Source organism: Acomys minous, assembly GCF_964271855.1.
Source record: "Acomys minous genome assembly, chromosome: 20".
In the NCBI taxonomy this organism is placed as follows: Eukaryota; Metazoa; Chordata; class Mammalia; order Rodentia; family Muridae; genus Acomys; species Acomys minous.
In genome coordinates, this window is record NC_140502.1 from 24983382 (window position 1) to 25011381 (window position 28000).

At 53.9% G+C, this 28000-nt stretch overlaps 1 protein-coding gene and 2 long non-coding RNA genes across 9 annotated transcripts; 2 read left to right on the forward strand and 1 right to left on the reverse strand.

Moving 5' to 3' along the window:
* Positions 1–68: 68 nt before the first annotated feature.
* CATSPERG (cation channel sperm associated auxiliary subunit gamma) lies at positions 69–27970 on the reverse strand. 7 transcript variants are annotated; one of them, XM_084771168.1, is made up of 30 exons: positions 27825–27970; positions 24606–24846; positions 24441–24494; positions 23905–23972; positions 22875–23019; positions 22635–22761; positions 22434–22506; positions 20512–20667; positions 19961–20132; positions 18816–18953; positions 15000–15059; positions 14750–14869; positions 13502–13552; positions 13167–13296; positions 11527–11638; positions 11154–11312; positions 10960–11069; positions 10071–10284; positions 9524–9586; positions 9227–9431; positions 9013–9131; positions 8605–8685; positions 8466–8522; positions 4123–4279; positions 3877–3940; positions 3645–3740; positions 3273–3362; positions 718–810; positions 529–628; positions 69–439 (listed from the first exon to the last, which is right to left on the reverse strand). In XM_084771168.1, the coding sequence occupies exons 2-30, from the start codon at positions 24817–24819 to the stop codon at positions 203–205; spliced, it is 3465 nt and encodes a 1154-aa protein (XP_084627294.1). In that variant the 5' UTR covers positions 24820–24846; positions 27825–27970; the 3' UTR covers positions 69–202. The 7 variants fall into 7 exon arrangements, with proteins under 7 accessions (XP_084627294.1, XP_084627293.1, XP_084627296.1 ...); XM_084771167.1 differs by having other exon boundaries at positions 24606–24889; XM_084771170.1 differs by lacking the exon at positions 23905–23972 and having other exon boundaries at positions 24606–24889; positions 27825–27968.
* On the forward strand, positions 9278–11111 carry LOC311591554. Its single transcript, XR_014777131.1, has 3 exons — positions 9278–9416; positions 10224–10411; positions 10981–11111. It is a non-coding gene; the product is annotated as an uncharacterized lncRNA (long non-coding RNA).
* LOC311591558 lies at positions 11321–14592 on the forward strand. The gene is made up of 2 exons (XR_014777135.1): positions 11321–11470; positions 14412–14592. It is a non-coding gene; the product is annotated as an uncharacterized lncRNA (long non-coding RNA).
* Positions 27971–28000: the final 30 nt, after the last annotated feature.

The window sequence follows — 28000 nt, forward strand, 5'->3', positions numbered from 1 at the left end:
CAGCAACCCAGGCTGTGCTGGTCACTGATACAAACCAAGCAGATGAAGGCCTTTCTGAGGCCTCAGCGTGGATTCTGAAAAGAGGCTTTATTAGGGTCTGAACGAGACACAAACATCCTAGCAAACCAGAAAACCCTGGGGAGGTGGCAGGCTGCCTTTCCACTAGGAGAAGCCTTATGGGCAAGGGTGCAGACTTGGGGGTTCAGGCTACTTCCGCCTTCGTTGCATCTGCATTGTCCTCTTTGGGGGCACCCTCCAAGCCTGTCTGGGAGTGGACACTGAAGGCGGCAGTGGAGCTGGCGTACGTGTAGTAGGACTCGGATGCCATGAGGTTGTTAATCTTCCAGCGCAGTGAGACCCAGGCCTTCACTATGTGGGGCCACAGCAGACAGAAGAGGATGTACAGGACCACCAGCCCAAGGAACAGGCTGATGGACACCTGCAAGCCCAGGACAGCAGCCGGTCACGGGACACGGTGGGGAGGGACCCCCTGCCCACCCAGTAGGCAAGCCTTTGGCTTCCACTCACAATGACGATGAAGAGAGCGCGCTTGCTGCTGAGCGGCAGCCCGTGCAGGTGCAGGATGAAGATGAGCTGGTAGTCACAGTATGTGCTAGTGTCCACTCCTCTGATGAAGGAATGGAGCCCAGGACTGCGTAAGCAGTGGGGCCCCGCCCCTCAGCCCCGACACACACCCAGGCTCTATGCCTAGCTCACCTATTGCTCACCAGCAACTTGAGGAAGAATTCGGGGGCATAGATGTTTCGGGGGGTGACATCATGGCACGGGGAGTTCTCCAGACACAGCCACCTGAGGGGGTTCAAGTTGAGGCAGCTGCAGCGTGTACACCCCAGGGCGACACCAGCTTCCCCAGGCTGCCTGCTCCTTGGTAACTGTGGGGCCTTCTGCGAGCTTGCCGGGTACTCCACGGCCGCTCGGCCCTTCAGTGGAGGGCTCAAGGCACGCAGTGGCCCACCGAGCCACACGGCCAACTTCCGCCGTCGCCTGCCCAATCCATTCACTCAGAAAGTAGCGCTGTCTGAGCGAGCACCTGCCATCAACCAGGCTGCTCACTGTCCGCTCCTCCTGCTGCTGCCTGTTACATCGCCGAGATGCTGGGCTGAATGCCTACTGTGTGCCACATTCATTCTTTCACCCCACACACAAGTACTGAATGCCTACTGGGTGCCGCCTTCATTCTTCCACCCCCCACACAGTCTGAACACAAGCTAGGCACAAACGACCATCTTTCCTCAGCCATTCCCTCTTGGTCAGTGGTCAATAACCCTGGGGTGAGCAGCCTTGGGTGCGGTTGGTTAGTCTGTTCATTTGCTGCCGTGTGTACCCTGTTTTCCCCTTCATTGACCAGAAATGGCTGTCACGAGCACTTCTGTGTAGTTGTCGAGTTCATTAGCATCTCCGAGTAACTGTTAACGGATGCTGACCATCCATTAGTTTCCCGCCTCAAGACAGGGTTTCCCTGTATCGCTGTGGCTGCACTTTCTGTGCAGATCAGGCTAGCCTCAGACTCAGAGGTCCAAGGGCCTTCGTTCCTCCTTTTAAAAAATATTCTATTGTGTGTATTCAAGAACTGTGCTCAGGAGCCGGACCTGTTGGCACACACCTTTAATCCCAGCACTCTGGAGGCAGAGGCAGGCAGATCGCTGTGAGTTTGAGGCCAGCCTGGCCTATAAAGTAAGTCTAGGACAGCCAAGGCTACACAGAGAAACCTTGTCTCAAAAAAAACAAAAACAAAAAACAAAAACAAAAAAAAACAACCAAACAAACAAAAACACCACAAATACAAAATTAGTGTGACTATCAGGAAGCCTCTCAGGGGGCACAATGGGCACAAGGATGGTATATGTGTGTGTGTGTGTGTGTGTCTCTGTGTGTCTGTGTGTGTGTGTGTCTGTGTGTGGGGGTGGGTGGGTGTGTATGTGTGTGTCTGTGTGTGTGTGTATGTGTGTGGGTGGGTGTGGGTGTGGGTGGGTGTGCAAAGAGCATATCTATAGCCCCCGCATTTCACCAGGCAGAGTAGAACAAGTGTTGGGGGACAGTGTAATGCATTTTGATGCTAATTACTACTTGCTATCCCTGTGACCCACATTTTGATTAATAAAAAGCCATCCCACCTGGGCAGGGCAGAGGAAAATCGAGGTGTGGCTAGGGTGAGAGAGAGAGAGAGAGAGAGAGAGAGAGAGAGAGAGAGAGAGAGAGAGAGAGAAAGGAATCCTGGGAAGAAGAAGAAGAAAGACAGGAAGAGGAGAAGGACCAGAGGAGAGAGAGGAAGGCCGCCATGGCTTAGCTGGAGGAGAAGCACATGGCCAGCGGCGTGGATGGAGAATCCAGCCCAGATGAAGAACATGAGCAGGTATTTGGGATTATGGATGGGAGGGAGCTGGATAGAAGTTATTGGAAGCAGATGGCGTGGGATTGAGACAGGGATCCCATGCCTGCCCCACTATGGGAGGTAGTTTAGAGGATTGATGTCTGCCCTGCCCCAGGTTAACCAAGGCTAATTTAAAATATAACAGGTGTCTGTGTCTTGATTAATAGCTAGCATGTTACTGAAGTAATGATAATCATTGGCCTGATAATAAACATTATTAGGCCATACTAATAATACAGTTTTTGGTTAGTTTGGTTTGGGGGTTTTTTGGGGGGGGTGGTTGGGGGTTTCTTTTTTGGTTTTTCGAGACAGGGTTTCTCTACATAGCCTTGGCTGTCCTGGACTCACTTTGTAGACCAGGCTGGCCTCGAACTCCCAGCGATCCACCTGCCTCTGCCTCCCGAGTGCTGGGATTAAAGGCGTGCGCCACCACCGCCTGGCTAATAAAAATAATTTTAAAACAACAGACAATCATAATTTTGAGAGCAGGCAGGATTACATGGTGAGACTCTGTGTAAAACAATACAAAAACAGAAAAAAGGGGCTGGGGATTTGCTCAGTGGGTAAAATGCTTGTCTGGCATGCACCAAGACCTGGGTTGGAAACCCTCTAAACCTGTGTGGGAGGATTGGGAGGACAAGGTCATCCTCAGACACATACACACACACACACACACACACACATACACACACACACACACATACACACACACATACACATACACACACACATACACACACATACACACACACACATACACACACACATACACACACATACACATACACACACACATACACACACACATACACACACACATACACACACACACACACACACACACACACACACACACGGAGTTTTCAGGACTTGTACTTACTCCATTCCAGGGCTCTGATAGGACATTATGTAGAACTTCTTGTCCTTAGTGGTCCTTTGGTCTTCTGTTTTCCAGATGAGGCTCTTAGTACTGTGCAGGTCCATAGAAAGTATAAGTCAGGGTGGGTCGAGTACAACACAGTTGTCCGCACCTTTGGGGGCGGGGCTCTGGGGCGGGGCCCTGGGGGCGGGGCCCTGGGGCGGGGCCCTGGGGCGGGGCAGGACTGTGGCATCCTAGACCTCACTGCAGAGGGAGTCTAAGGCACCGGGTGTTTGAGGTTTGCAGAAATCGGTCCCTGCTTAACTAGGAGGGAGAAGGGACACGCGCAGACCAGACTTGACCAACTGCGGACAAGGGCCCAAGAGGGATTACTTGTCCAGCGGGCTGTTGTAACGGTAGATTTCTTCTTCCGTGTAGTCTCGGATGGTGTCAATGGTGTGACCGCCGCCCACCACCTTCAGCAGGTAACTGCAGAACGCAGAGGCAAACGTGGACCGCATAGGGCCTTGCCCTGTGTGCCCCTCCCTCCCACCCCCCACCCCCCACCCCGCCTTCTCTCACTTGGCGAACACAGGCAGCTGCCAACTGGTCTGCTCTCTCTCACCTGCCCAGGAAGCTGCCAGAGTCTCCCGTCACCATGTCTTGGACTAAGAAGAAGGGTTGGAACACTGTGGATTGGGAAGGAGAGCAGAGGGACAAAGAAATTAGCTTTGTCCAGAGAGGAGCAGGAAGACAAGTGGAGGGGGCAGAAGGTGGCGGGCTGTGGCAAAGGACAGTGGGGGGGGAGGCAAGAAGAGCCAGGGCCGGAGGACAGGAGGGCAGTTCATTTGGGAGAAGGGATGAAACACACAGTCACGGAAGAGAAAGCACGGCATCTCGGGGTTCGCCTTTACACAGTCGAAATAGTGTTTGTTTATCTCCTGGGAGTGCAGAATCGTGTAGGTGACATCGAAGGCCAGGCGCTTGCCAGCAGGACAGCCGATTAACACTGGCACCATCAAATAACCCTGGGAAGGAAAAAGACCTCCTGCTGGGGCGTGGCCAGTCCTGCTGGGGCGTGGCCAGACCTCCTGCTGGGGCGTGGCCAGATTGCCTTGAAGGAGCAGAGAAGACTCTCTCTCTCTCTCTCTCTCTCTCTCTCTCTCTCTCTCTCTCTCTCTCTCTCTCTCTCTCACACACACACACACACACACACACACACACACACACACACACACACACACACACACACACACACACACACACACACACACGGACCTCCAGCCACCCCCACCATCAGCACGGTTGGTTGGCCACATTCCTACTGCCTGCCTGCTTTTCCTTTGCAGTGCTAAGGTTTCCGGGCCACCCTTGAATGCTAAGCAAGAACACTACCCATGAGCTACATTTCCAGCCCTTGGCTACTGTTGTTGTCGTTTTTTTCTTTTTTCTTTCTTTCATTTATTTTTGTTTGTTATTTTGTTATTGTTTCTCATGAACATTTTATTAACATTTAGAATTTCATACAACACGTTTGGATCATTTTCACTCCCTGTGCTCCTGGTTCAGTCACATTACCCTGTGCCCTCAGCTTCATCTTCTTGGCTGTAGTGTGAGGCAGGCATTGACCAAGCTGGTCTCAAACTCACAGGATTTCCCCTGCCTCCGCCTCCCAAGAGATGCATGGATTGAAAGTGCCACATCACCAGGCCCAGTTTCCTCGGCTTCTTGAGACAGACTCTTCTGTAGCCCAGGCTACCCTTGAGTTCCTCCCACCCACTACTACAGGTCTGTCCCACAATGCCCAGTTAAGGCAGCACTTAGGATAAATGTATAAGGCAATGGGTTCTATGATACTAACATCTTTCTTTCTTTCTTTCTTTCTTCCTGTTTTCTTGGTTTTTTGAGACAGGGTTTTTCAAAGAGATCCTCCTGCCTCTGCCTCCCAAGTGCTGGGCTTAAAGGTATATGCTTCTTTCTTTTTAAGATTTATTATTATGTATACAGTGCTCTGCCTGCATGTACACCTGCAGGCCAGAAGAGGGCGCCAGATCTCACTATAGATGGCTGTGAGCCACCATGTGGTTGCTGGGAATTGAACTCAGGACCTCTGGAAGAGCAGTCAGTGCTCTTAACCGCTGAGCCATCTCTCCAGCCCCTTTAACATATTTTCTTAATTAAAGTCATGTGAGTCCTGTGTGATACAGACCATTAATATGCCCTATTTTTGTTTCTTTCTTTGTTTGAGACAAGGTCTCTCTATGTATCCCCTGGCTGTCCCGGAACTCACATGTAAGACCAGTCTGGCCTTGAACTCACAAAGATACATCTGTCTACCTCTGCCTGCAGAGCACCGAGATTAAAGGTATGTAGCATCACCCTAGGCAATATCCCCACTTTAGAGATGGCAACCATGTGTGCTGACACATACCTGTTATCCCAGCAGCCAGGAGGATGAGGCAGGAAGATCTGGGATTTGAGGCCAAACTCCAGTGTTAATATATAGCCAAGCCCTGTCTCAAACAAGGACAGCAACAAAAACAGGTGACAAAAGTGAGGACCAGCCGGCTGTGGTGGCTTTTGCTATAATCCCAGCATTTAGGAAACGGATGCAGGGGGATAGCTGTGAGTTCCAGGCCAGCCTGGGCCATGTAGTGACTTCAGGCTAGCCTGTGTTACAGACTGAGGCCCCGGGGGTATGGGCTGGGGGCTGGCATGGTGGCTTGCACCTGTAAGCTCAGCATTTTAGAGGCTGACACAAGGAGGGTTGGGGAACTCAGGGTCCTTAGCTACATAGGCAGCACAGCAAGCCTAGGCTATTTGAGATCCTGTCTCAAAAACAAATGAAAATCTAGGTACAGAAAGGCAAGTCGCTTATTCATTCTACAGAAGCACACAGTGCTAAGGGATGGAACTAGGCCTGACACAGACAGATGGGAACCCACAGGGAACCGGCAAGCACGCCAAAGCCACTGGTGCCTGCACTTGCACAACGCCGGCCCCCGCCCATGGCTCATGGCTCTTAGTTTGGACCTCACAAGAATGAGGGCACGGGTCGGGGGGGGGGCCCCGATATTGTCTCCAGAATGAAGAACCTCCCTAGGCCTATTTGGGGCTAGGTCATGACATCCAGAGGTTGTGGCCCGAGTTTGGTGGCCTCCGAGTAAGCACCTCCCAGGCCGGGCCTATTGTTGTCATGTCATACCCACCAGTCAGCCCTTAACAGGAGGCTGGACAGGCAGCTGAGACTTAGTCTTCGGAGAACTCAGCCGCTGGACTGAACACAGCCATCTCTCCCAGATGTTCACATGAAAAAACTGTGTCTCGAGGCTGTGAATGTAGCTTGACCCTACAGAGCACTGGCCTAGAATTCACAGTGAGGTGTTAAGGGTCCCTGGGGCCTCTGCCTCCTCAGGGATGGGGTACAGGCATGCTGCCACCATGCCTGCTAAGCCTTCAGCACAGATCCCGGAGGCTGGTGCGTGGCTCACCCGACAGTGAGGAGCAGCATGTTTGGGCCCTGCATTCCATCGTTAGCAACACAAAAGGGGATCCAGCTGAGAAGGCTGAGGCAGGAGGATCACTATAAGAGTGAAGTCAGCCTATATAGCAGAGTGAGACCCTGCTTCACAAAGAAAGAATGAAAGAGAGAGAGAAAAAAGAAAGAAAGAAAGGAAGGAAGAAAGAAAGCCAAGCGGTGGTGGCTCACGCCTTTAATCCCAGCACTCAGGAGGCAGAGGCAGTTGGATCACTGTGAGTTCGAGGCCAGCCTGGTCTACAAAGTGTGTTCTAGGACAGCCAAGGCTACACAGAGAGACCCTGTCTCAGAAAAAAAAAGAAAGAAAGAGAGAGGCAGAGGCAGGCAGATCTCTGTGAGTTGGAGGCCAGCCTGGTCTACAGAGTGAGTCCAGGACAGTCAAGGCTACACAGAGAAACCCTGTCTCGAAAAAAACAAAAAAGAGGGCTGGAGAGATGGCTCAGAGGTTAAGAGCACTGACTGCTCTTCCAAAGGTCGTGAGTTCAATTCCCAGCAACCACAAGGTGGCTCACAACCATCTATAATGAGATTTATATACATAATAAATAAATCAATCTTTAAAAAGAAAAAAGAAAAGCCAAAAGAGAAAGAAAGAACGAGACAGACAGATCATACCTAAAACCCTAAACCTCACCCTTCGTCCTTTACACTGTTCTCTTTACCTGCACACACACACACACACACACACACACACACACACACACCACACACACACCACACACACACACCCACACAACACACACACACACACACACACACACACACACCACACACACACACACCACACACACACCACACACACACACCACACACACACACACACCACACACACACACCACACACACACACACACACACACACACACACACACACAAACAGGCTTGGTCCAGCCTCTCCTTCCCCCTCCTTACATCCTGACTCACCCAGAGCTTGTTCTCTGTGACACGTGTCACCTAAGGCCTCTGTGCCTACTACACCTGCCTTCCTCCTCTTCCTGGTGGTTGGAGTTATGGAGAACAAGGGTTTCTAACACGGATGAGCACATGGCTCCGGGCCTCAGTGGTTAAGGGCATGCATGGGTGACAGTGACAGCCTGTGATGGTTGGGGATGGGGCATCCTAATGGTAGAGTACTTGCTCAGCTCCCTCAAAGGCCTGAGTTCAGTCTCTGGCAATGGACATTAAAAAGCAAGTGAGCAAGCAAACAAAGTGTGTAGCGACCATTGTAAAGGACCCAGGTTCAATTCACAGCATCCGCATGGCAGCCCACACCAATTTGTAATTTTATTTTATTTTATTTTATTTTATTTTATTTTATTTTATTTTTCTGAGACAGGGTTTCTCTGTGTAGCCTTGGCTGCCCTGGACTCGCTCTGAAGACCAGGGTGGCCTGGAACTCACAGCGATCCGCCTGCCTCTGTCTCCCGAGTGCTGGGATTAAACGCGTGCGCCACCACCGCCCGGCCCATTTGTAACTTTAGCTCTAGGGGATCAGATGGCCTCTTCGGCCCTGGCCTCTGCAGGCACCATGCACACAAGGGTGAGTAGTCACACAGGCAAAATACCCATACCCGTACATTAGAAATAGGAACGCACTTGAGGAGTCCCCAGCCCTGTGGGGACTGGACCCAGCCCACCACCCCCAAGACCAGACCCAGGAACCCAAACTCCATTTACTTGCATGTTTGTCCCAAGGTATGTGCTCTGGAAACATTTTCCAGACGCGCCCAACACCTGTAGGGAGGAGTGGGCGATGCTGAGGACGCCAAGGGCCAGCCCCTCCCCCTGCATCCCTCTCCCCAAGCTTGGACCATACTTTGACTACCATGGAAGTCTTCTTGAGGTTGTAACCACTGAGGCCCTGACCATAGCAGACCTTTCTGTCCGTGATTGTAACCTGAGGGAAAGACGAAGGAGATATCCAAATCGGTCCTAGGATCCAGAGACCCAGTAACTGGGACTCAAGGGAGCTAATAAAATCTGTGGCCGGCCGGGCGGTGGCGGCGCACGCCTTTAATGCCAGCACTCGGGAGGCAGAGGCAGGCGGATCTCTGTGAGTTCGAGGCCAGCCTGGTCTACAAAGTGAGTCCAGGACAGCCAAGGCTACACAGAGAGACCCGTCTCTAAAACAAACAAACAAATAAATGTGTGGTTTTCTACTGACTGTGCAGAGGAGCTGAGTGAGAGCAGCCAAGGCTCCGCACCTCCTCCCCAGCCTCCTCACCTTGTAGAGCACTGCTTTGCGATTAAGAAGGACCTCATGGCTCACAGATGCCTTAAGGCATTCGGGATCTGCCACTATCACCGCCACTGCCAGCTTCTTTTCCGCCTGGAAGATGGAGCCTGCGGAGGAGGAGGGCGGGGCTTGATGCCTGCTACCCGCCCCCAGAGGATCCAGGCCCCGCCCCTCGGCTGCCAAGCAGGCCCCGCCCACGGACCGAGGCCCGCTGCCGAAGAGGATGAGGTGTCATCATGTGAGGACAGGAAGACTGTGAAACTAAACGAGGTCCCCTTGTCCAGGTAGATTTCCGGGGGCAGTCCTTGGTCGTCGTCCGTGATGTTGTACACCTTTTCATAGCTGTCCATGTCGATGTACACGCCTTCCAGCGCCAGCCAGTTGCTGGACAGGTAAAAGTAGTAATCCTGCACGCACCGGGTGGTCAGCTAGTGGACAGCGGGCCAGGCGCATGCGTCTTAGGGCTGTCCCGCCACCAACACCCAGCCTGGCCGCCTACCTTGTACTGTGTTTTGTGTTGCCACCAGCGCCAGGTGGGATCGTGCACAGGGTCCGCGTAGGGCTGTGGGACGGGTCAGACACCCGTGAGGTGTCAGGAAGGGAGGGAGGAAGCAGACAGCTCTAGGACTGGGTTCAGCTCAGAGTAAAAGATAGTTGGAAAAAAAAAAGGATAGCTCACAGTGAAAGATAATCACCCAGACCTTCTGGAAACAGGGCTTTGTGTGCCTGTGAGGGTGTGCAAGCCCCAGCCCAGGGAGCTCTGCCTCCACTGCCCAAGTGTTTGAGAGTAAAAGCATAAGATAAACCTTCCTAGGTTTTCTTGTTTGTTTTGTTTTGGCTTTTTTTTGGAGACGGGGTTTCTCTGTGTAGCCCTGGCTGTCCTGGGCTCACTTTGCAGACCAGGCTGGCCTCGAACTCACAGAGACCCGCCTGCCCCTTCAGCCTCCCCACAGCTTTGAACTGCAGGCTCTGCTCTGGCCCCACTAACCCCTCAGGCTCAGCCCCCCACTGCACAGTTCCCTTCGTGGGTGCCTCCAGGTGCCCACCTTGTCATACTTGGAGTGTAGCCACAGCAGGTAATACACAAGGCCCTGATAGACAGCGAGGGTAATGTTGGTGTGAAAACCCAAGGGATCCGGGACCTGAGGGAGCGAAGCATGGTAGATCTCCAGGCGCGCAAAATGCTGCTTTTGGGGCAGGTCCCGTAGACGCATCACCTTGAAAGGGCAGAAGTTGGTGAAGGAGAGAATCTTGTGTTTCCTGGGCAGCGAGGGGAGACAAGATGCTGGCACTGAGTCCTCTGGAGCATCAGGAACGTCCCCAGCCTACATTTCCCACCTCTGAGTTGCTCCTTCTCCCCATCCAACCTGGCCTATACCAAATACAGGTGAGTGCCCCTCATGCTCACGCGGGGCACTCTGTTGGCGGTGGTCCCTCAGACCAGAGCCCACCCCCTCCACCGTCAGTTCCAGCTTGCTCTCTCCATGACGGCTTCTCCCTCTACCCCAGCTGGGGCGTTTGCCTTCATCCTGGCCCAACCCCCTCCACCTCCAAGCTGCCTTGCTGGTTGCACCCTGCAGGTGCCCTGAAGCGCCTCCACCATCCAGTCCCACTGTGTACACCAGACGGGCCTTGAATTCCAAATTCTTTTGCCTTTAACCTCACAAGTGCTGAGAAGAGGGCAGCTGCGGGCCGTTTCTGGAGTCTGTCACTTACTGAGCCCAGAGTCCCCTTCCCTCCTCAGGTCTCAGGTCTGAGCGCCCTCCCACTTCTTCCTCACTAATTCCGCCTCGCCCTCAGGCCACAGCTCCCTTCTCCCTGCTCCTGTCTCTGAGCTTTGGCCCATGCTGAGCGTCCATCCCCACCACCTTCGGGTGGCTGCAGGTCCCACCCCTGGACTGGGAGCTCTGAGCTTCCCAGGCTCCGTCTTCTCACCCTTTCGTCTGGATTGTGTAGGGTTTGGGCTGTTCATACACCAGCAACCTCCCCACGGGCACCGGCCTCCTGATCACCTGAGAAGTCCCGGACTTGGTGAGATACAACAGCTGCGCCAGAAGCAGGCAAGGTGAGCTGGTGGTGAGCCGTGGCCTCTAGCACCCCTCCTCCACCCCAGCAAGCCCTCCTGGCACCTGGAAGAGCTGCCCATCCTCAAAGAAGACAGAGATCAAGACTTCTTCGTCCCCAAAGTAGAGAGACTGTTCCATCTTCTGAAGGTAGACGTAGGAGTCCCAGCCTGTGGACGGGATCAGCCGGTATACATCGTAGCCACCTTCCTGGAAGTACCAGATCTGCGGAACCAGAAACCATCACACAGGGCTGGGAGGAACCCGCCCCCCCCCCACACCCCGCTGTGCCGTGTCCTTCCGAAACCGCGCAGTCTTTGGCAAAGACCCTGTTACAGATAGAGCCCCCTAGTGACCTAGGGACCTCCTCAGGGTCCCTTGAGGTGAGTGTCCACACTGACAGGGCGGGAGGGTGTGGGAGTGAAAAAGGGGAGCTCACTTCCTCTGCTTCTGTGACAAAGACCATCTGTCCCTGGTAAGAGTTGACTGCGTACTTGATGGTGCTTTCCATGGGGAAGTCGGCCAGGTAAATGAAGTGCTTCCTCGTGTAGCTGCAGGGGCGGAGAAAGGGAGCTCTGAGCACGCGGCATCCGATGTCCCGATCACCTGTTTCTCCCCCCACTGCAACCACAATATAGCATGACTCACAGACTGTCTGCTGGCAGTGTAAACAATAGCAACGGAGCCAGGCAGTGGTGGCACACGCTTTTAATCCCAGCACTCGGGAGGCAGAGGCAGGCGGATCGCTGTGAGTTCGAGGCCAGCCTGGTCTACAAAATCAGTCCAGTATGGCCAAGGCTACACAGAGAAACCCTGTCTCGAAAAACCACATACACACACAAAGCAACAGAACCCTGCAATCCTAGCTTCGGCACCCACCATGTATTGGAGCATCTTTGGGCCCTTGGGCCCCTGGATCCCCATCTCTGACTATTTTAGGGGCGACTCCAGGACTCAGCACTCTGGCCTAGGACAATAAAAGCACTACCTTGCCTAGAAACAGAGTCCTCTGAACTTCGACCCAGCCATGCCTGAAGCTGCAAATGTCATCTTTCCATTTATCACTCGATAGATTTTTGTTGGGTTTTTTTTTTGTTTTTTTGGTTTTTTGTTTTGTTTTGTTTTTTTGAGACAGGGTTTCTCTGTGTAGCCCTGGCTGTCCTGGACTCGCTTTGTAGACCAGGCTGGCCTCAAACTCACAGCGATCCGCCTGCCTCTGCCTCCCGAGTGCTGGGATTAAAGGCGTGCGCCATCATGCCCAGCTTATTGTTTTTGAGACAAGGTTTCTCTGTGTAGCCTTGGCTGTCCTAGACTCGCTTTGTAGACCAGGCTGGCCTCAAACTCACAGCGATCAGCCTGCCTCTGCCTCCCGAGTGCTGGGACTACAGACGTGCGCCACACACTGGCCGGGTTCAATCAATTAATTCTTTGTGCTTAAATGATTTTCAAGTTGGGTTTCTTTCTGCATTATGACATAGCAGTCAGTCAACTGCCCATGAAAATGGCACTGGGCTCCTGGGTTTGTGAGGAATAAGAGGGCAGATGGGTAGGAACATTCTAACGTGTCCCTCAAAATACTTTCTAATGCTTGCATGTGTCCAGTCCAGTTTTGCTAAAGGGCTCCTGGAGCTGGGCTGAAGTGTCAGTACAGTGCTTGTTTGCCTATCGTCCACTAGTGAGGGGATGAGATCACGGCGATCCGCCTGCCTCTGCCTCCCGAGTGCTGGGATTAAAGGTGTGCGCCACCACCGCCCAGCCCTAGCTCCAGGGTTTTAAACATCCTCTCCCGCACTCCATAGATGCCTACCCTCCCATGTTTATGTGACCACACAGACACACATACATACACATGATTACATAAAATACAACTTTACTGAGAATTATGGCCTAGGCACGTCTCAGCATAAGGGAGGCAGAGGCAGGAGGATCTCTGAGTTCAAGACCAGCCTGGTCTTCAGAGTGAGTTCCAGGCCAGCCAGGGTTACACAGGTGAGATCTGTCTCCAAAACAAATAGAAAGTATGTATATAAATGAGTCTGTGTGCGGGTCCGGGTCCTTGGGGAGAGGGCTCACACCGACCTCTGCAGGATGAAGTTGCCCCAGATGTACAGGATGTTGTTGTACGTGTTGAAGAACATGCCCTTAGGCTCTATTGTCGTGTTGGTGTACGTCTCTGTCCCAAGTAGCACCAGGAAGTCCAAGCCTTGAGCTAACCGCAGCCGAGGAGGAAAGAGTGCCATAGAGGGGTCAGCCGGGCTCTCCCCAGCCATCCCCCCCACCCCCCCACCCCCCCACCCCCCCACCCCCCCATCCCCCCACCCCCCCCACTCCCCCACCCCCCCACCCCCCCACACCCCCCCACCCCCCCACCCCCACCCCCCCCCGCTTTGGCCGCCCTCGCCCTTTGGCCTTACCTTCTGGGATGAACGGGGGCAGTATGTAGAGGGTCTCCAGGGAGTTATTCACTAACGGAAGGAAAACGGCACCTGAGACCTCAAGGCCTCTCGGTATCTGAAGGACAGCAAAGTCACCCACCGCCTTCCGGCTCTCACTAGGAGACGTTGGCATGCGGGCGCCGGCACCAGGAGGCAGAGGCAGGTGGGTCGTTGTGAGTCTGCGGACAGCTCGGTCTACATGGTGGGTTCTAAGCCAGTGAGCGCTACATAATGAAATCTTGTTTCAAAACAGACAAACAAATAAACACAAAGTCCCATCCACCTTACCATTCTACTTAAAGTTTTCCATCTAGGGTAAAGACCCTTCCTTAGCTTGTCCTCGTTACTCTGTGAGTGTGTGTGTGCGTGCATACTGTGTGAGTGAGTGTGCGTGCATACTCTGTGTGTGTGCATACTTTGTGAATGAGTGTGTGTGCATACTCTGTGAGTATGTGTATGTGCGTGCATACTCTAGGAGTGAGCGTGTGTGCATATTCTGTGTGTGTGCATGCATAGTCTGTGTGAGTGTGTGTGCATACTGTGTGTGCAGGCATACTGTGTAGTGCATAATCTGTATGAGTATGCGTGTGTGCACACTGTGTGTGTGCGCGTGCACACTGCGTGTGCGTGCATACTAATGCTATTCTACAGCAACAGAAGACGGCTTCCGGGACTCAGTCCTCCCCTACCACATGGGGCCTGAGAATTGAGCTTAGGTTATAGGTTTTGGTTGGAGGCGCTCTGTACGTTCTGGCCTAGGATATCGTGTGTGTGTGTGTGTATGTGTGTGTGTGTGTGTGTGTGTGTGTGTGTGTGTCTTTGGAGTCCAGTTGGGCATCCTTTCTCTACTGTTTTTTAAAGATTTATTTATTTATTTTTATGTACACAGTGCTCTGCCAGAAGAGGGCACCAGATCTCACTATAGATGGCTGTGAGCCATGTGGTTGCTGGGAATTGAACTCAGGACCTCTGGAAGAGCAGGCAGTGCTCTTAACCTCTGAGCCGTCTCCCCAGCCCCTCTACTGTTCTTTTCTGTCCACCGGAACATAAGGCTGAACCTCCTTGAGGACCACAGCGCCTCCCAGATCTGGCCTCAGTTTCCTCTCTGCAGTCCCCCCCCCCAGCCCACTCCACGGCTTAGCTAAGAGTAGCACATTTGGGGTGGGCACAGGGTCCACGGTCCCAACTCCTGCCCTCTCCCTCCTGACCTCCAGGCAACCTGATTACCTAAATTATAGTTGAGTAGATGAAAGACCACACTCGAGTTGCCGTTGAGGGTCTTCACCAACACGATCAAGTTCTTCTCGTCGTCGATGTATGTCGCCCAGTCGATAGAGCAGTTTGTGCCTGTTGGGGGAGGGCAGAACCTAGAAAAGTCTAGGACCCCGGCGTCTCCCCATAACCTTTCACACCCTTTCTCAGAGGCCCTTGCACCCTCCTGCCCCAGACCCCACCCCCACCCCCCAAAAAAGAGTACCTGGTAACCTGTCGCAGATTGACAAGCCATTTGGTACCATCTGGAAGGACACAGACCCATCTGAAGGAGAGAGAAACCTGTGTTTTAGGATTCCCAAGTGTTGGGTCGGAACGGTCTCGTCAGAGAACAGGTGAGGTTAATTCACTAGAAGACAAACCACCTCGTGCAGGAGCTTAGTTGTTTGCCAGCTGAAAAGATCCCGAGAACAGACTCTGGGAGGAGATACAGAAATGAGCCCAGGACTGCAAGTGGGGGCTTTTTGGAGACTTGGGATAGATTTGGCTGCTCATCACTGGACTTCAAGACGCTCCTAGAGAGAAAACCGCTCGAGGGAAGGCTTTGGGGCTCCGGCTCCTGCTGAGGTTCTGGGTTCTGGTTACCCCAGGTTCCAGCAGAAGAAATCCTGGGGCTCACGCCCCGGAACTGATATCCTTAAGGTTTTGTTATTGTGTCCATTAATCCTCATTTCCTATTGTTTTGGTTAGTCGGGTTATAACAGACGTATGCTCGGTCACTAAGTTGTTAATAAAATAATTGGGTAAGAAAATTGAGCCTACAACCATCTGTGGATCAAGTCAGATCCCATACTCAGGCCCTTTCCAGTCCATCAGCACCAGCACCCCATCGGAGACCCCACACCTTGGCCCTCTCAGTCCAGGGGTTTTAGGGGTCAGGCCTGCCTTCCAGCTTTCCCGTTTCTACCCTTGGCCTACTGTCTCAGAAACATTGTTACATTTGGAGATGTGACCAACAGAAGCCAATCTGTATTCGTCTGCTTCCATTGGTGCCTGGGAGGCTCACTGCCTCCTCCTGCTAACCTAGGCCTGGTCCTGGGAGCCTCTAGCCTCTGTACAATCTAACCTGGGCCTAGGATGTTCTCAGCCTCTGAGACTTTTACTGCTTAATACGGAAGTCTCAGACTTTCTTGTTCTCTCTGAGCTCTGGGCTGGCTGGTTCAACTCAGCTGTTCTGTTCAAACTCTTCCTCCCCCCCCCCAGCTGACTGATTCAGTCTGGCCTCTCCCTTAGCCTCTGTATTGCTCTGCTTGGCCTCGAACTAACCCCAGCAATCACTCCTGGTCTCCTGGCTCCTTCTGTCTTCACCTGAGCCAGCTGCTTCTCTCATTCGACCTCTCTGCAAAACTCTCCTGGTAAAACTCCCTCCTCTCTCCCTCCCTCCCTCCCTCCCTCTCTCCCATTTTCGGTGTTCTCCCTTAAGCTCCCATAATAGCTTAAGTAGCTTCCCTTTCCTCTCTCTTCGCATAAGAGTTGGGCTTACTCTGTCAAATATTTCTGATTTGTCACCTTTTCTGCAACTCAACTAGACATCACTTTCTTTTTTCTTTTTTTAAGATTTATTATGTATACAGTGCTCTGCCTGCATGTACACCTGCAGCCCAGAAGAGGGCGCCAGATCTCACTATAGACGGTTGTGAGCCACCATGTGGTTCCTGGGAATTGAACTCAGGTCCAATGGAAGAGCAGTCGGTGCACTTAACCTCTGAGCCATCTCTCCAGCCCCTAGATATCACTTTCAAACATGGGTGTTTCCTTCTACAAACTAACTTCACCTCTATAGTTTGGGATTAAAGGTGTGTACCATCTCCCCTGGACCTAAGCCTTTCTTTACCTGAAACTTGCTATATAAAAGGCTGGCCTTGAATTCAGATCTGTTTGCCTCTGTCTCCTGGATTAAAGGCATGTCTGTATTCCAGCTGGATCACACAGACCAAGGTCTTTGGATGTGATCTCTGCCAGAGCAGCCATGTTCTGAGTTAACATTCCTCTTCACCAATCAGAGGGCATCCTGTGGCTGGGATTAGACTTTAATCCTATCACTCAGGAGGCAGAGGCAGGAAGATCTCTGTGAGTTCAAAGCCAGCCTGGTCTACAGAGTGAGCTCCAGGACAGCCAGAGCTACACAGAGAGACCCTGTCTCAAAAAACAAAACAAAACAAAAATTACTGTAGCAAGGTGTGGTGGCCTCAGCATTCACTGGTAGATGTCATACAAGTCCTCTCATGCTGAGCCAAGCTCTGGCTCGGCTTCTGTCCTTTTTAGTTCAAGATGGCTTCCAAGCCTTGCTCCTTCTGCCTTTAGCCTTCCAAGTGTCATGACTATATGTGTGTACCCCCATTTTTCAAGACAAGGTCTCTCTGTGCAGCCTTGGCTGTCCTGGACTCGCTTTGTAGACCAGGCTGGCCTCAAACTCACAGCAATCCTCCTGCCTCTGCCTCCCGAGTGCTGGGATTAAAGGTGTGCGCCGCCACCGCTGCTATTTAATCTTTGTCATCTGGTCATGACAATAGCATTCGTTCTTTTAGGTCATCCTATTGTACAGCTGGGACAGTGAGAGTCACAGATCTAGAGGTCTGTGGGGCAGGTTATGGAGTCTGTATCATATTTAGTCACCGTATGATGTAATAACAGGGACTTATCAAGTACTTTACTTAAAAAAACCAAACCAAACAAAAGGCATCAATGTCTTTTCAGTTGGACATAGCAGGTGCCTGATGGGAAACACAAACAGGACCATCCTGGATGCTGCTGCAGGCCTTCCACCCGAGAGGCAGGGAGGTCTTTGTGAACTTAAAGCTAGCTTGGTCTGCACTCATAGCAAGTTCCAAGACAGCAACTTCCATGCTGAGACCCTGTCTTAGAAAACAATAAAACAAAACACACACACACACGTGAAATAAAAATGTACAATGAAGAAGATTGCACCTCTGTTGTATGACTCCTTGACTACCAAGAAATTTGGGGTCAGAATTCTACCTAACACCCAATGTAGACGAGCCAATAACTTTTTTTTTTTTTAGATTTATTTATTATGTATACAGTGCTCTGCCTGCATGTACTCCTGCCTGCCAGAAGAGGGCGCCAGATCTCACTATAGATGACTGTGAGCCACCATGTGGTTGCTGAGAATTAAACTCAGGACCTCTGGAGGAGCAGGCGGTGCTCTTAACCTCTGAGCCATCTCTCCAGTGCCGCCAATAACTTTTGTTTGTTTTCAGTGTGTGAGTGCTTTGTACGGCTATCTGTATGTACACCACCCCAGTCCCTGGTCCTGGAGGAGGCCCAGAGAGAGCACCACATCACCTGGAGTGCAGGTAGGGCCTCCATGTGAACGCTCTGAAGAGCAGTGGTGCTCCTAGCTGCTGAGCCATCTCTCCAGCCCTCCTCCACCTTTGTTGAGACAAGGTCTCGCTACGTAGTCCTACCTAGCCTGGAACTCCCAATATAGACCAGGGTAGCCCACATTTTAAAAAAGTTTTATTTATTTATTACATATACATATATATGCATGCACACCAGAAGGGCACCAGATCTCACTATAGATGGCTGTGAGCCACTATGTGGTTGCTGGGAATTGAACTCAGGACCTCTGGAAGAGCAGGTAGTGCTCTTAACCACTGAGCCATCTCTCCAGCCCCTGTCCCCACATTCTTGCATGCTGTTCACATCTGAGGGAGCCAGAGGGACCAGCTGAGGGATTGGTTCTTCCCCCCATCATGTACGGTCCCAGGGGTTGAATTCAAGTCCTCAGGCTTGGCAGCAAGCACATTGTAGTTTTTGGACTATAAGACGCATCTAGTTCTTAGAGCAGTAAAACAAGAAAAACAGCAAAAAGAGCAATCGAACCGTAAGGCCCACTCTAATTTCCACTCCCCCGCACACTTTTGGGGAGAAAAATTGCATCTTATAGTCCAAAAAATATGGTATCCACTGCCATACACATGGAGCGACCGCAAGGCTGCCAGCTCTCCCGAGGGCACGGGCCAGGAAGGGCGGCGTGGAGGTGCCCCGGCCTTACCTGTGATGGTGCCGATGTGGATGTAGCCTTCGTTCTTGCCCGTGTTGAGCGCGAGGACGTACTCAGAGCCGTTGCCGCTCATGTACACCGGGCACAGCTTCTTGATGCACTCACTGGGAAGGACGCGGACCCAGCTGTCTAGGGGCAAGCACAGGGGCCAGGCCAGGAGGGCGGGCCGCTGCCGGGACCCCGCCCCCTCCTTCCAGGCTTAGAGTTGGCTGCCTGTCCTCTTGGCCCACAACGACAGGTCACTGTGGCACTGGGAGCCGCTGTAGCAACATCTGTCACTTGTGTGACACACACTCCTGATCCTCTATGCCAGAGTTCGTCTGCTGTGACTGGTTTTGGTTTTATGAGACAGGGTCTTATGCTGCAGCAGCCCTGGCTGGCCTCTAATTCCATATATAGCCCAGGCTCAGCTCAAAGTGGCCAACTTCCCACGGCTCCATTCTCATCCGCTGGGGGTCAGGTGTGTACTGCTAAACGTGGGCTGCCCATGAGGTCTAGATGGGCTCACTCCTTCTAGTGCTCCCCTCATTCTGAACGGAGTGTTGGGCGCTGTGAGGCAGATCAGAGCCCCTTCCAGCTTGCAGCCGCTGGCTAACATCTCTGCGGTTTCACTGGGGCTGGCCATGGGCCTGAGGCACCGAGCTCAGCGTGGAGAGCAAGAGTCACATGAGTGTCTGAAGCAAGTGCTCGTGGGCTTCGTGGTCAGGTAAAGCCGTGGACAGGCATGCCCGCCTCTCCTGCCCCTCTCCCCACCCCAACCCCACAGCCTGCCACCAGAGGGACGGGGGTGAGGCAGTTCTAAGTCTCCCCAGGCTGCCTGGAACCTAATACATAGCCCAGGATTGCCCTGAACTAAATATTCTCACATGCTAAGATTACAGGGGTCTCCAGCACCCCCCACCCGTGCATGTGCTCCCCCATGTGGCCCAGATTCACCCAAACATGCTGAGAGTGACTAGGAACTCCTGATCCCCCTGCCTCTGTCGCCCAAGTGTCGGGACCCCAGGTGTGCGCCATGGCCGTGCCTGGACTTTGTCCTTGCAGGTAAACAAACCCCTTGTTTTTGCTTCCCTGACCCCTGCATCTCCCCAACCTCTCCCGCGCCCGCCCCCCCTCCCCCAGCCCAGCTTTCTTACTGCTGCTCTGGTCTGTGTCATACAGAGTTGGGTAGCGGCCTGTGAAATAATAGACGAGCTGGTTCTGCCGTATGAAGAGCGTGCTCTCGGTGGAGATGGCATCAAAGATGGTGGCTGAGAAGCCAAGCATGGGACAGTAGTAGGAGCCAACCCAGCAGCTGTCAATGCTCAGCTGCCGGGGAACAGGGACCAGGTGAGCAAGCGTCTGAGGCCTCAGCCTCCAAGCCCCGCCTCCTCTAGCCCTCTCTTCTGACTGTTAGCTAGGTGCACTGCCCCAGTGTACACCCGCAGGCCAGCAGAGGGCGCCAGATCTCACTATAGATGGCTGTGAGCCACCATGTGGTTGCTGGGAATTGAACTCAGGACCTCTGGAAGAGTAGACAGTGCTCTTAACCTCTCAGCCGTCTCTCCACACACACACACCCAAAATGCATTTTTAAAAAAGATTTGAACTTCTGGTTCCTGGCAGTAAAAATGTTCCTCATATCCTTGCTGGAGACTGGCCTGTCTCTGGGGCCCCTCGCTCAGCGCCTGCGCGTGCCTGTCCTTACCTCCACGATGTCGGTGTCGTGGAAGTTGGTGTCTGTAATCAGAATGGCCTTCTCAGCCTCGATGCCGCCGAGGATCAGCACAGGGGCTTGGTCCTTCGTGAACCACAGGGGTCTGGATTTCGAGTGCCTAAGGCTATCAGACTTCATCATAAAGTTCTGTCAGGGAGCAAAAACACCGTCCAGCCCCTACCTACCTCACTATGCCTCCATCTCGGCCACAAGCCGAAGTCTTCCTTACTACAAAGCCCCCGCTGTTTGCTGGCGCATTCCTAAACTCGCCCCCCCCACTGTGCCTTCAGTCCGACCCAGCCCCTCACCGGCCTCTTCCTCAGTCACCCCAGGGCCTTGGCAGCAGCTGCCCCTCCTTCCTTTTAAGATGAGGTGCAGGAGCCCTGCCTAGGACTCTGAGCCACTGCCCCATTCTCTGCTGACTGAAGGAATCATAGTAAACTCCGAGGATGGAGGGAGAGCTGCGGATTTAGCTCAGGAGACATGTTGTTAGGCCAGCAAGTACAAAGACCTGAGTTCAGCATCACATACACACGCGCACACAACCACACGTGTGTGCATGAGCACACACAGACATACACGCACATACAAACACACATGTATGTGCGCACACATGCATCCACACACACGCACACATATACATGCACAGTTTTACACATGTGCACACATGTATGCACACCCACACGAGTGTGTGGACACAAATGTGCACACGCACGCACGCGCGCACACACACACACACACACTGGGATATGGGGTAGGAATTGTGAGGAATGGTTTCAGGTTTCCTTCTCTGGGAACTCTTTGAAGGACACAGGAAACGCTTCCCCGGCCTTGGAGCCGTGTTGTTCTTGTCTTTGGAGTGAGGACGCGGTGTTGGGGACGGCTCGGTGGGGAAGCTTGTCACCAAGCCTCACGTCCTGAGCCTAATGATGGAGAGAATCAACTCCTGAAATCTGTTTTCTGACTTCCACGCGTGCCACCTGCGTGCCCCTCCCCCACCACAAAATGGATAAATGTAACAGGAAAGTTCAAATGAGCACGTAAGGCCTGGCCTGGCGGGAGGCCAAGGCCTGCCCAGCAGGACGACCTGGAAAGCACTGTGGGCCACAGTGAGACACTGTTTCATTTCGTTTTGTGTTTTTTGGTTTTTCCAGACAGGGTTTCTCTGTGTAGCCTTGGCTGCCCTGGACTCACTTTGTAGACCAGGCTGGCCTCAAACTCACAGCGATCCGCCTGCCTCTGCCTCCCGAGTGCTGGGATAAAAGACGTGGGCCACTGCCCTGCCAGATCCTGTTTCAAAACAACCATAAGCCACTACACAGGGGCTGATGAGCTGGCCTGGCAGTCTAATGTCTTTGAGTTCAAACCCAGGCAATTCCACATGGTAGAAAGAAAGAACAGGCTCTTAAAAGTTGTCATCTGGGGGCTGGAGAGGTGGCTCAGAGGTTAAGAGCACACTGTGTCTGCTCTCCCAGAGGTCCTGAGTTCAATTCCCAGCAACCACATGGTGGCTCACAGCCATCTATAGTGAGATCTGGCGCCCTCTTCTGGCCTGCGGGTGTACATGCAGAGAGAGCACTGTGTGCATAATAATAAATAAGGTGTCATTTGACCCCTGTACGCATACCATGGTATAAGCACACACAATTACCTGGGAAGCTTGAGGTGGTTCAGTTCCCTAGGACTGGAGCGCGCACGCGCGCATGTATGTGTGCACACACGCATGTATGTATGTGTATGCGTGTGTGCTGTGTGTAAGCATGAGTGTGAACTCTGAAGGAGAAACTGAATGGTACATTTGGGAAAATGTCATCTGGGGCCTGGAGCTCAAGTAAGTGGCCTGCACACGGCATCTGCGCTGGTTCAGAGGGCACGATGTCTGCCTTGTGCAAGCCCCAGCCAGGGGCTCTCACCTCGTATCCCAGTCTGTAGATGACTTCACCACTGGCTTCTCTCTTCAAGAAGCCGTTCATGTTCACGTAGAACCTGCAAGCAGGCGCCAGTGAGGAATGCTGTCTCGGGGTACCCACAGCTCACAGCCGCCTTCCCCACCCCTCCCTGCTTCCTTTGGATTCTGGGGGGTTGGCATTCCTCTGCACCCTAGGCTCAGGTACCTTTTCTGGGGAATGTAAGGCCCTAAGCCATTGGTGCGGATGTCCACAGTGATGACCGCGCTGCCATTTTTGAAGGGCAGGGGTGAGTACCAGTTCAGGATGCACATGGCCTCTGATGAGCAGTACCCTGGCATTGGTGGGGTGTGGAGGTATTAGAGACGGCCAGAAGCCCATGCCCAATTCGGGGTACCCCTGGACTTCCTGCCCCTGCCCCCACCCCACCCAAGCCATTTGCCGCACCTTGGCTACGCATTGGAGCAGCCTCCAACTGAATCTGCACGTTTTCAATCTCCCACTTATAGAAATTGACAGGGCACTTGTAGGAGACCAGGAGCTTGGGCCTCATCCCCAGCAGGTGGCCCTTTCGGGCCATCTCCTCGCTATTCTGAGGGCAAGAGGCATACCTTAGTTTCAGGATCCAGCTGCCTGGAGACCCCACATCCTGAGCTGGGTTGGAGACAATCGTTCTCCATGCTGGAAGGGTAAGAGGGCAGGGTTGTACAGCAGCAGGCTCGCTAGTTCAAGGCTCGCCCAGAAGGACACATAGGGAAGGGAATTTGAAGTCAGCCTGGGCTCTCAAGTGAGACTGTCTCAAATAAATAAATAAAATCTAGAGGTGGGGTACAGTAACAGTCTCCTTTCACCCCCTCTGGAGACCGGAGCAGGGGGGTCACCACAAGTTTGAGGCCAGCCTCGTAACACGCCCTAAGTGAACCAGAACTTTGTTCCTCCCTGTCTTCTGGGTTTATATTCTCTCTTCTGGAATCTGCAAGTCCCAGGCATGTGTGCGGTGTAGACACACATGTAGGCAAAATCCCCGTACACATAAAATGCTTACAAAACAAAAACTTTGAGCTGAAGGTGGTGACTCATATCTGTAATCCCAGCATTCAAATAACAGAAGTGGGAGAGCTGATGCAAGTTCGAGGCCAGTCTGATCTAAGTAGTGAGTTCCAGAACAGCCAGAGCTCCATAGTAAGACATCCCAAACACACAAAACAAAGCTCAGCACTCGGGAGGCAGAGGCAGGTGGATCACTGTGAGTTGGAGGCCAGCCTGGGCTACAAAGTGAGTCCAGTCCAGCCAGGGCTACACAGAGAAATTATGTCTCCAAAACCAAGAAAGCAAGAAAAACAAAGAGCCAATGAACAGGGCTGAGGAGGTGGCTCACTGGTTAAGAGAGGGCACTGTCCTTCCAAAGGCAAAGTGTAAAAGCCCCAGCACCAAAGTCAAGCCACGCTGGCCTGTGGCTGCACTCCCAGGGACTTACCGCCCTCTTCTGACCTTCATGAGCAACTGCATGCACATGTATACGCCTCCATATATATAATACAAATTCTAATTATAGAAATAATATTATCGTTAATTATATATTATATGCAATTAAGAATAAAATGCATTTTTAAAAAAAGTGACTGACCGGGCATGGTGGTGGCGCACGCCTTTAATTCCAGCACTCGGGAGGTAGAGGCAGGTGGATCGCTGTGAGTTCGAGGCCAGCCTGGTCTACAAAGAGAAACAAACAAAAAGGTAAATTTGGGGCCAAGGGCATGATTCAGTTGTAGCATGTGCAAAGCCCCTAAACACTACAAAAAAAATGAACCACATCTCAATTTTAAAATTGGGGGGGTGGGGTAGGGCATGATTTTCGTGCCTATTGTGGTCTAGTACTTAGTTGGGAGACTGAATCCTTACGGCTTTCAGGCCTGGTGGAGGCCACTATTAAACTGTATTGAAAAATACTACTGAAATATAATGGGAAGTCGGAGACTCACAGAAATCATCACACTCACTGTAAATGCTCACCTTTCCCGCACAGGTGAAGTTGATTTGCAGGTAGTAAGGAAAGCTCATATATTTCTGTAAGATAAGGTGGGTGAAATACCTAGTCGTGAGGTCTACTGACTCAGGATCCCTTTAATATTTACTGACCCTAGATCCCTTTCATACTCTTGATCCCAGTTCCCTCACCTCCTTGGGGTCGATTGGCGAGTCTTCCAACTTTGCGAACACCTCGGTCAGTAAATCCATGGGCTCGTGGTCGATAAACCGATCCTTGTAGAAGTGCGAGCCTACCGTCTCGAACTTGCTCAGCACAACAAGCCAGTTGCACTGTTGGATAGGGTCTACCCGCACCGAATCCAACGGCCGCGGCAGCACCAGCAGCAGTACCCAGAACGCCCATAGGCTTGCTTTCCTCGGCCACACAGGGCTAACAGGGGACATGGCTGGTCAGCACGCCTTGTAATTAGAACCTGGAGAACGTGGGGGTCAATACCCACTTGCAAGTCTGCTAGCTGAGGCTGATCTCTAGGAAACCGCTCCGTTCCTGCCCTTCTTCCCGCCCTTCTTGCGGGCTCCACCTTTGATCAGGCTTCGGGCCCCCGCCCCACTCCTGCCTCCACCCCTGCCCTTACTCTCCGCCCGGGCCCTGCTCTTACTCCTTGTCACGCCTCCACCCCTGCCCTTACCCTCGGCCCCGCCTCTGCTAATGCTCCTGGCCCCGCCCCTGCTGATGCTCCTGGCCCCGCCCCTGCTGATGCTCCTGGCCCCGCCCCGGCCGATACTCCTGGCCCCGCCCCTGCTGATGCTCCTGGCCCCGCCCCTGCTAATGCTCCTGGCCCCGCCCCCGGTCTTTCTTCGGGCCTCTTCTGTACCCCTGCGGCTCTTTTCGCCCCTCCTCCTAGTGGCTCTCTCTCCCTTTGCCCCGGCCTTGCTCTTCTCCGTGCCGGCTTTGGGGACTCTGAACCTATTCTTCGCCACGTCTCTCTTTGCGTTTCTTGCCTTGCCCGAGCCCTTCCTGCTTTCCCCACCCGTGCGCCCCTCGGCGACCACCGACTTGTCCGTGGCCCTGGGTCCCTCCTCCTCGCGGGCTGCCCCGCCCTCACGCTGGCCCTCGTCACGCGTGCCCTTTCTCTTCTCTGTGGCCTCGCTCAGAAGCCGGCCTCTGGTCTTGTTCCTGGGTGACTCCTCGCCCGCACCTCCGTCCACGCTATGGCCCCTGCCCTGGCTCGGGCCCTGGGTCTTTCTGGAGGTGGAACCTCGGCTCCCCTTTGTCTCCTGGTCGAGCCCTTCTCCCTGGCTCGGGCCCTGGGTCTTTCTGGAGGTGGAACCTCGGCTCCCCTTTGTCTCCTGGTCGAGCCCTTCTCCCTGGCTCGGGCCCTGGGTCTTTCTGGAGGTGGAACCTCGGCTCCCCTTTGTCTCCTGGTCGAGCCCTTCTCCCTGGCTCGGACCCTGGGTCTTTCTGGAGGTGGAACCTCGGCTCCCCTTTCTCTCCTGGTCGAGCCCTTCTCCCTGGCTCGGGCCCTGGGTCTTTCTGGAGGTGGAACCTCGGCTCCCCTTTGTCTCCTGGTCGAGCCCTTCTCCCTGGCTCGGACCCTGGGTCTTTCTGGAGGTGGAACCTCGGCTCCCCTTTCTCTCCTGGTCGCGCCCTTCTCCCTGGCTCGGACCCTGGGTCTTTCTGGAGGTGGAACCTCGGCTCCCCTTTCTCTCCTGGTCGCGCCCTTCTCCCTGGCTCGGACCCTGGGTCTTTCTGGAGGTGGAACCTCGGCTCCCCTTTCTCTCCTGGTCGCGCCCTTCTCCCTGGCTCGGGCCCTGGGTCTTTCTGGAGGTGGAACCTCGGCTCCCCTTTATCTCCTGGTCGAGCCCTTCTCCCTGGCTCGGGCCCTGGGTCTTTCTGGAGGTGGAACCTCGGCTCCCCTTTCTCTCCTGGTCGCGCCCTTTGCCCTGGCTCGGGCCCTGGGTCTTTCTGGAGGTGGAACCTCGGCTCCCCTTTCTCTCCTGGTCGCGCCCTTCTCCCTGGCTCGGACCCTGGGTCTTTCTGGAGGTGGAACCTCGGCTCCCCTTTCTCTCCTGGTCGCGCCCTTCTCCCTGGCTCGGGCCCTGGGTCTTTCTGGAGGTGGAACCTCGGCTCCCCTTTATCTCCTGGTCGAGCCCTTCTCCCTGGCTCGGGCCCTGGGTCTTTCTGGAGGTGGAACCTCGGCTCCCCTTTCTCTCCTGGTCGCGCCTTTCTCCCTGGCTCGGGCCCTGGGTCTTTCTGGAGGTGGAACCTCGGCTCCCCTTTCTCTCCTGGTCGCGCCCTTCTCCCTGGCTCGGGCCCTGGGTCTTTCTGGAGGTGGAACCTCGGCTCCCCTTTCTCTCCTGGTCGCGCCCTTTGCCCTGGCTCGGGCCCTGGGTCTTTCTGGAGGTGGAACCTCGGCTCCCCTTTCTCTCCTGGTCGCGCCCTTTGCCCTGGCTCGGGCCCTGGGTCTTTCTCAAGACCCGATTCTCACTCCCCTTTCTCCCCTTGCCCTGGCTGGCGCCCGAAGTCTTTCTGGCGGTCCGGTTCTCGGCCCGTTTTCTCTCCTGGACGCGCTCCTGGTCCTGGCTCGGGCCCCTGGTCTTGTCGTGGTTGGGATGCTCGCTCCCCTTTCTCTCGGGGCCACGCTCCTGGTCCTGGCTTCTGCTCTCTGTCCTGGGGTCCTGGGCCACCTGGCTTTCCTGCGCCTGCGGCTCGACCCGCCCTTTCCCTTCAGAGCCCTTCTCCCACCCCGGTGGTGGTTTCTCCCCAGCGCTGGCTAGCCTTTCCACGCCAGCCGCCTTCTCCTTCGGGGACCTTTCCTGGTCTTGGAGCCTCTCTGCTCCTCGGGCTCTCGCCTCGCCCCAGGATCTGTCTTCGTCCGGTGGTCGCTCCTCACCCCGGTCTTTCCTCTCTCTACCACCACGCCAGTCGTCGCGTTTGGGTCTCTCCTCTTCGCCGCGACCCCTCCCGTAAATAACCCTCTCCTTGTCCCAGAGTTTCTCTTCTCCCCGACTTCGCTCGTGATCTCGGAGTCTCTCCAGGCCGCAAGGCTGCCCGGCGTTCCACACCCAGGCTGACTTTGCGATCCTCACTGTCCCCACCGACACATTTTCCCTCCACTTTTTCGCATCTCTCCTGTCCATGCCCTGAGCCTCAAGTTACTCTTCCGGCCACGCCCGTACGCAGCACCTGCTCAGGTCTCGGCCACGCCCTGCCCTCGCCCCGCCCTTTCCTTGCCCTGCCCTCTGGCTGTCCTGGTCCTATAGCTCGTTGCTCTTTTTCCTCCGCCCCCCCCAAAGCCTTGCCTCCTTGCCTTGCCTTCCTTTCCCCATCCCTTCCCCTTCTTAACCCCCTCCCGCCCCCCTCATCCCCTACGATGGCACCGCCCTCTTCTCCCCGCCCCGCTGTACCAGTCACTTGGTTAAAACCGATCAACCGTTGCTTGGCAGCGCCTGTTCTACCCGTCTTGCCAGCTCTTAAAATGGCCGCTCCGACCTCCGCGAGGCGTGCCTACGTGGCTTGGCGCGCGCGTCTCCATGGTAACGCGCACCTCTCCCTCCCTGCACCCCCCACACACACACACACG

What these genes read in the sequence shown, in the direction of transcription:
- CATSPERG (XM_084771168.1), bottom strand. Translation starts at nt 24,819, where the DNA reads ATGGGCGTTCTGGGTACTGCTGCTGGTGCTGCCGCGGCCGTTGGATTC. An exon ending in CCTTACATTCCCCAGAAAAG is followed by an intron (nt 22,507 to 22,634) that starts GTACCTGAGCCT and finishes GCCTGCTTGCAG; the next exon opens with GTTCTACGTGAACATGAACG. An exon ending in ACGACACCGACATCGTGGAG is followed by an intron (nt 20,133 to 20,511) that starts GTAAGGACAGGC and finishes GTTCCCCGGCAG; the next exon opens with CTGAGCATTGACAGCTGCTG.